A 7,808-nucleotide genomic window follows, 5' to 3' on the forward strand; every position below is an offset into this window, starting at 1 on the left:
GCCACTGAGCACTTTGGACATTTCCCAGGAAATGCTGCCTGCACTGACTGTGTCCAGCACAAGAACCAAGCAACCAAGCTGCTCCGCCTGGACTGACTCCACCCCTCTAGGACTGACTCCACCCCTCTACTGACCTGAGAGGACTGACTCCACCCCTCTAGGACTGACTCCACCCCTCTAAGACTGACTCCACCCCTCTACTGACCTCAGAGGACTGACTCCACCCCTCTACGACTGACTCCACCCCTCTAGGACTGACTCCACCCCTCTACTGACCTGAGAGGACTGACTCCACCCCTCTACTGACCTGAGAGGACTGACTCCACCCCTCTACTGACCTGAGAGTCTTCAGGCTGCAGTTTGGACTCTCCAGTCCAGCAGACAGCAGCTCCACTCCTGAATCCTCCAGCTGGTTCTCACTCAGGTCCAGCTCTGTCAGATGGGGGTTGGACTTCAGAGCCGAGGCCAGAGAAGCACAGCTGCTCTCTGTCAAGCTGCAGTCTCTCAGTCTGAATAAAGAATAAAAAATAAACTCTAAGACAGGCAGAGTGCAGATCTGTGTCAGGCCTCCCTCACAGAGCTGCATCTGATTGGCTGCTTGTCACTGAAGAGCAGCAGCCTGACAGGTGAAGCTCAAACCACTTCCTGTCTTTAAGATAAGATAAGATAAGATATTCCTTTATTAGTCCCACGGTGGGGAAATTTCACGCATCACAGCAGCAAAGTGGATAGCAATATACGAAGCACAATTTACACAATAAACAGTATATACGGATAACACTACCAAAGAGCAATATAAACACTGTAAACAAGGAATGAGCAATATAAACACTGTAAACAAGGAATGTAGAAAAATACTCTGTGAACAATTTAAACCACAGAAGAAAAAAACCCAAAACCTGGGGAACAACACACTCCGGAGGTTCAGGGTTAGTGTGAACCCATGAGACCAAGTGGCAGAACCTGACTCCCGGACCTGGGTCTCAGGAACTGTCACACTTGATCCAGCCTTATGGGATCTCCCCTTCCCTCCCGTCTTTATGTGTGTGCAGTAGTGCAGTGTGTGTGTGTGTGTATGTGTGTACGTGGGTGGGGGGTGGGGGTGGGGGGGGGGGGTAGTTAAGGTGCTGAGAATGTGCATTCTAGTGCAGTCAGTGCAGTCCTGGAGAGTGTGTGGTCTACTGGGAGCCCTGCTTGTTATAGAGTCTGACGGCTGCAGGAAGGAAGGACCTGCGATAGCGTTCCTTCACACACTTTGGGTGAAGCAGTCTGTCGCTGAAGGAGCTCTCCAGTGTAGTTAAAGTGTCCTACAGGGGGTGGGAGTCGTTCACAATCATGGATGATAGCTTAGCCATCATCCTCCTCTCACCTACCACCTCCACTGAGTCGAGGGGGCAACCCAGGACAGACCTTCCTGATCAGTTTGTCAAGTCTCTTTCTGTCAGCCGTTGAGATGCTGCTCCACCAGCAGACCACTCCATAAAAGATGGCTGATGCCACCACGGTGTCATAAAAGGTCTTCAGGAGTGCCCCCTGCACTCCAAAAGACCTCAGTCTCCTGAGCAGATAGAGTCTGCTCTGGCCTTTCTTATAAAGTGCAGTTGTGTTGTGGCTCCAGTCCAGTTTATTGTTCAGGTGAACACCCAGGTATTTATAAGATGTCACCATCTCAATATCTGTTCCGTTGATGTTCACCGGTGCCGGGGGGCAGAGTGCACGTCTGCGGAAATCCACCACCAGTTCTTTGGTTTTCCCCGCGTTGATCTGGAGGCAGTTCCACTGGCACCAGTCCACAAAGTCCTGCGTCAGTTCTCTGTACTCTCTGTCGTCCCCCTCTGTGATGAGGCCGACGATTGCAGAGTCATCAGAGAACTTCTGCAGGTGACAGGTGGGTTTGTTGTATGAGAAGTCTGCAGTATAGAGGGTGAAGAGGAACGGAGCCAGGACCGTTCCCTGCGGGGCCCCCGTGCTGCAGACAACCGTGTCGGACACACAGTCCCGGGTCCTCACATACTGTGGACGGTTGGTGAGATAGTCCAGAATCCAGTGTGTGAGGTGGTGGTCCACCCCGGTGTGCTCCAGCTTGTCTCTCAGAAGTACAGGCTGTATGGTATTAAAAGCACTGGAGAAGTCAAAAAACATGATTCTCACAGTGCTCCCAGGTTTCTCCAGGTGAGAGAGAGCTCGGTGTTGGAGGAAGATCACAGCGTCATCCACCCCAATGCCAGGCTGGTAGGCAAACTGAAGTGGATCCAGTGATGGTCCCACCAGGGGGCGGAGATGAACAAGGACCAGCCGCTCCAGGGTCTTCATCAGGTGGGATGTTAGCGCCACCGGCCTGTAGCTGTTGAGATCCTTGGGGTGCGGAGTCTTGGGCACAGGTACCACGCAGGATGTTTTCCACAGCTGTGGCACTCTCCTCAGCTTCAGGCTCAGGTTGAACATGTGCTCAACAATCCCGCACAGCTGATCTGCGCAGGACTTGAGGAGTCTGGAGCTGATGCCGTCTGGACCTGCAGCCTTTCTTGCCTTGATCCTCCGGAGCTGGTTTCTCACCTGGGTCGTTGTGAGAGACAGGTTGGAGCAGGGGGGCTGTGTGCTGGAGGGTGTGAGTGGGGGAGTTGGGTTGATGAGGTGAGAAGTGGGGGGTGGCTGTGAGCTGAGTGTTGTAGAGGGGGAGGGGGAGGAATTTGGGCAGTTAACACTGGGTGCAGAGAGGGGGGGCTGCAGCATGGAGGACTGGGCTGGGGGAGGGGCAGATGACTGATCAAATCTATTGAAGAATAAGTTCAGATCATCAGCCCACTTTTGGTCCCCCGTAGCTTGGGAGTCAGGTTTCCATTCCATTGAGGAATGGAATGAGTCTTGTGCTGCATCTTCATGCAAACATGGGCTCAACATTTTCCTCCAATCAGGGCTCACCAGCTCTTGTTGATAGAAGTCATGTGGCTCTGACAGAAACCGAGTTTCGAACACACAAAAACTCAAATCTAAATTAAGAATAAGACATTTAATTCTACTGCACGATTCAAACAATATCCATATATTTATGTCATCATTAAAAAGTGCAGTCTGACCTGAGAGTCTTCAGTCTGCAGTTTGGACTCTCCAGTCCAGCAGACAGCAGCTTCACTCCTGAATCCTGCAGGTCGTTCTCACTCAGGTCCAGCTCTGTCAGATGGGGGTTGGACTTCAGAGCCGAGGCCAGAGGAGCACAGCTGCTCTTTGACAACCTGCACCAACTCAATCTGAATAAGGAATAAAATATGAAGCTATAATTTCCAGTGTTTTGGATATTTATCAGTCAGAGATTTTTCAAAATATTCAAAAAGGAAGGACAGACCAATGAAATAATTTTTATAACAATTATATTAATAATAATACTGATAACACTAATTCATATTTATATTACACCTTTAAAGCAAAGTTCCAAAGTGCTTTACAAAACCATCAGAGTAAATGAAAAGATAAAGATAACACCTGAAATGAAAAGACATCAAAATATTAAAAACACAAATAAACAGACAATGAAAGTAAGAAATGATAAAAGGTCCAAAATAATTCCAATTCAGTGCTAAATATGGTAGACGTGAAAACAGCCATAGGTCCGTCCATAAATAACAAATGAATGGCTCAGTGAAAAGTCCTCAGATGCCTTCAGTCTATCATCTTCTCAGAGTAAAACTGGAGAACAAGAGCTTCTGCATCACATGACACCAGCACCCAGTCTCTGGACCAATCAGAGCCAAAGTTAGGAGCATTTCAACAGACTGACCAGGAGGTGGCAGTAGAGGTGGGCCCATCAATATATTGATATAATATGGATAGTGTGATATGAGATCAGATATCATGTGGATTTGGGATATGGTAATATCTTGTGGCATCAGTGTTGTCCTCTCCTGCTTTTAAAGGCTGCATTACAGTAAAGGCATGCAGTTTTCTCAACTTATTAGACGCTCCTCTCTGCTCTGTTATTGGCCTCAGCCTGCTCGCTCATCATATCCATATTACTAATGACTGTTCAGCACTAATTTACACTTTGATGAAAGCACCAACCAGTCATCCTAACAATATCCTCACAATATGGATATCATGGTATTCAGTCAAAAACATGGTGACAGTCGACTGTGTTCATTAATTACCACAATAAATATCAGATTCCCACAGACGGAGGACATTTGGACCCCTGCATGTTGAAATAATGTACAATATCATCACTCAAGTTCACAGTTTTTCATCTCAACACACAAGGATTGTGTGAAAATACAGTTTGACAACAATTTGAGATGGAAGCCTGTAAAACTCCTGTTGAGCTAACAGAATATTACATGTTCTCACATCATTAAAAAGTGCAGTCTGACCTGAGAGTCTTCAGTCTGCAGTTTGGACTCTCCAGTCCAGCAGACAGCAGCTTCACTCCTGAATCCAGCAGCAGGTCGTTCTCACTCAGGTCCAGCTCTGTCAGATGGGAGTTGGACTTCAGAGCCGAGGCCAGAGAAGCACAGCTGCTCTTTGTCAGGCTGCAGTGCCTCAATCTGAATAAAGAATAAAATATGGAGCTATAATTTCCAGTGTTTTGGATATTTATCAGTCAGAGATTTTTCAAAATATTCAAAAAGGAAGGACAGACCAATGAAATAATTATTATAACAATTATATTAATAATAATACTGATAATACTAATTTATATTTACATTACACCTTTAAAGCAAAGTTCCAAAGTGCTTTACAAAACCATCAGAGTAAATGAAAAGATAAAGATAACACCTGAAATGAAAAGACGTCGAAATATTAAAAACACAAATAAACAGACAATGAAGGCAAGAAATGATAAAAGGTCCAAAATAATTCCAATTCAGTGCTAAATACGGTAGACGTGAAAACAGCCATAGGTCCGTCCATAAATAACAAATGAATGGCTCAGTGAAAAGTCCTCAGATGCCTTCAGTCTACCATCTTCTCAGAGTAAAACTGGAGAACAAGAGCTTCTGCATCACATGACACCAGCACCCAGTCTCTGGACCAATCAGGGCCAAAGTTAGGAGCATTTCAACAGACTGACCAGGTGGTGGCAGTAGAGGTGGGCCCATCAATATATTGATATAATATGGATAGTGTGATATGAGATCAGATATCATGTGGGATTTGGGATATGGTAATATCTTATGGCATCAGTGTTGTCCTCTCCTGCTTTTAAAGGCTGCATCACAGTAAAGGGATGCAGTTTTCTCAACTTATTAGACGCTCCTCTCTGCTCTGTTATTGGCCTCAGCCTGCTCGCTCATCATATCCATATTACTAATGACTGTTCAGCACTAATTTACACTTTGATGAAAGCACCAACCAGTCATCCTAACAAGATCCTCACAATATGGATATCACGGTATTCAGTCAAAAACATGATGACAGTCGACTGTGTTCATTAATTACCACAATAAATATCAGACTCCCACAGACGGAGGCCATTTGGACCCCTGCATGTTGAAATAATGTACAATATCATCACTCAAGTTCACAGTTTTTCAGTTCAACACACAAGGATTGTGTGAAAATACAGTTTGACAACAATTTGAGATGGAAGCCTGTGAAACTCCTGTTCAGCAAACAGAATATTACATGTTCACACATCATTAAAAAGTGCAGTCTGACCTGAGAGTCTTCAGTCTGCAGTTTGGACTCTCCAGTCCAGCAGACAGCAGCTCCACTCCTGAATCCAGCAGCAGGTCGTTCTCACTCAGGTCCAGCTCTGTCAGATGGGGGTTGGACTTCAGAGCCGAGGCCAGAGAAGCACAGCTGCTCCCTGACAACCCGCAGTACCTCAGTCTAAATGAAGAATAAAATATGGAGCTATAATTTCCAGTGTTTTGGATATTTATCAGTCAGAGATTTTTCAAAATATTCAAAAAGGCAGGACAGACCAATGAAATACTTACAACAATTATATTAATAATAATACTGATAATACTAATTTATATTTATGTTACACCTTTAAAGCAAAGTTCCAAAGTGCTTTACAAAACCATCAGAGTAAATGAAAAGATAAAGATAACACCTGAAATGAAAAGACATCAAAATATTAAAAACACAAATAAACAGACAATGAAAGCAAGAAATGATAAAAGGTCCAAAATAATTCCAATTCAGTGCTAAATATGGTAGACGTGAAAACAGCCATAGGTCCGTCCATAAATAACAAATGAATGGCTCAGTGAAAAGTCCTCAGATGCCTTCAGTCTATCATCTTCTCAGAGTAAAACTGGAGAACAAGAGCTTCTGCATCACATGACACCAGCACCCAGTCTCTGGACCAATCAGGGCCAAAGTTAGGAGCATTTCAACAGACTGACCAGGGGCCTCATTCATAAAACTTTGCGTAGGATCCAAACTTAAAGTGTACGTACGCCCAAAAGATGAAAATGGCGTACACCCAAAAAAAATCCAGACTTATAATGCAAAGCACCTCATGAATATTGATGCATATTTAAATGAGCCAGCTGATCAATGTTGTGTTACGGTTAATCATGGAAGCCACGGAGAGAAAGGCGATAAAAAGGAATTTTTCAGACACAGAAATGGAGGTGCCTGTGGGCGAGGTGGAGAGGAGAAAGACAGTCTTATCTGGCAGCCACAGTCGTGGCGTTACAAATAAGAGGAAGTGCTGCCAGTGGCAACACGATGTTACCGATGTTAAAAAAAAAAAAAGGTCGGATTTGAAGGTGGAGGCTAAAAAAAGAGTCACGGCCCGCAGCCAGAGTGAGTCAGCAACAGGTGGGGGTCAGGACACACCCTAACTTACATCTTTGGAGAGAAGAATGGCCTCTATACTGGGAGAAGCCAGCGTGTGGGGCTTTGTGCCAGAGAAGGAGGGGGACACAGATTTGGCTGAGACCACAGACGAGCCAGGTGAAGCACTGTTTCATTTTTATGACATGAACTAATCATTTTTAGACGAAAAAGCTCAGTGGGCTAATGTGTTGTGTCTTGGTGTCCTCAGGTCCTCATCCTGAGTCGGCAGGTGGTGAAGGGGGTCCCAGTGAGGAGAGTCCGGGCGAGGGGGGTCCCAGTGAGGAGAGTCCGGGCGAGGGGGGTCCCAGTGAGGAGAATCCAGGCGAGGGGGGTCCCAGTGAGGAGAGTCCGGGGCGAGGGGGGTCCCAGTGAGGAGAGTCCGGGCATAACACCGGTACTTTTACTGCTTTTCCTCAGGGTAGTTTTGGTTTTAATTAGTGTTCATTATCTTCCTGGGCCGGTGTTGTGCCAAGGTACGTTTCCCCGATAAAAATTGTGTCCCCTGTCCGGTTTTGCCGAGTAAAACACGGGATTTCAATCAAAGCAACTGCTTATATTCAGAGATGGACAGAGTACTCGACCCCAGTACTTGAGTAAGAGTAAAAATACTACTGGTCAAAATTTACTCCGTTACAAGTAAAGTAGCTCAGTTGACATGGTACTCGAGTAAGAGTAAAAAAGTACTTGCTTTTAAAGGTACTTAAGTATCCAAGAGTACATGCTTTTAAATTTACTTAAAGTAAAAGTAAGAGTAAGAGTAAGAGTAAATTTCTTATTTTTTACATCAATGAATTACTGTAATTTTTTCAATTTATAGGACCTTGTAACTCTTGTTTCAGAGAATTAATTCTTGGAAACCACCTGCACTAATGTGCTTCCGTGTAAAATCACAATGTTATACAAAGCCTGCAGAAACACCTATAAAAACAAATAAAATGAATGAGATCATAAGAGGACCATAAGACTGAGGTGTAGTCAGCGAATTCATCTCTTTCTTCTCCTGCTGCCGCCATTGTCGCCTC

At 45.1% G+C, this 7,808-nt stretch overlaps 1 protein-coding gene across 1 annotated transcript in view; it reads right to left on the reverse strand.

Annotated features, from left to right (window-relative positions):
- Positions 1-343: 343 nt before the first annotated feature.
- LOC115370644 (NACHT, LRR and PYD domains-containing protein 12-like) overlaps positions 344-7,808 on the reverse strand; it is a gene marked incomplete at its 3' end in the record, with an annotated part of 100,069 nt that continues 92,604 nt past the window's right edge. Inside the window, exons 6-9 of the mRNA XM_030067753.1 lie at positions 5,650-5,823; positions 4,362-4,535; positions 3,078-3,248; positions 344-509 (exon numbers count right to left, since the gene is read on the reverse strand). Of these exons, the coding sequence (XP_029923613.1) occupies positions 344-509; positions 3,078-3,248; positions 4,362-4,535; positions 5,650-5,823 (685 nt within the window). The remainder of the gene's footprint in view (positions 510-3,077; positions 3,249-4,361; positions 4,536-5,649; positions 5,824-7,808) is intronic.

Source organism: Myripristis murdjan, chromosome 2, assembly GCF_902150065.1.
Source record: "Myripristis murdjan chromosome 2, fMyrMur1.1, whole genome shotgun sequence".
Taxonomy (NCBI): Eukaryota; Metazoa; Chordata; class Actinopteri; order Holocentriformes; family Holocentridae; genus Myripristis; species Myripristis murdjan.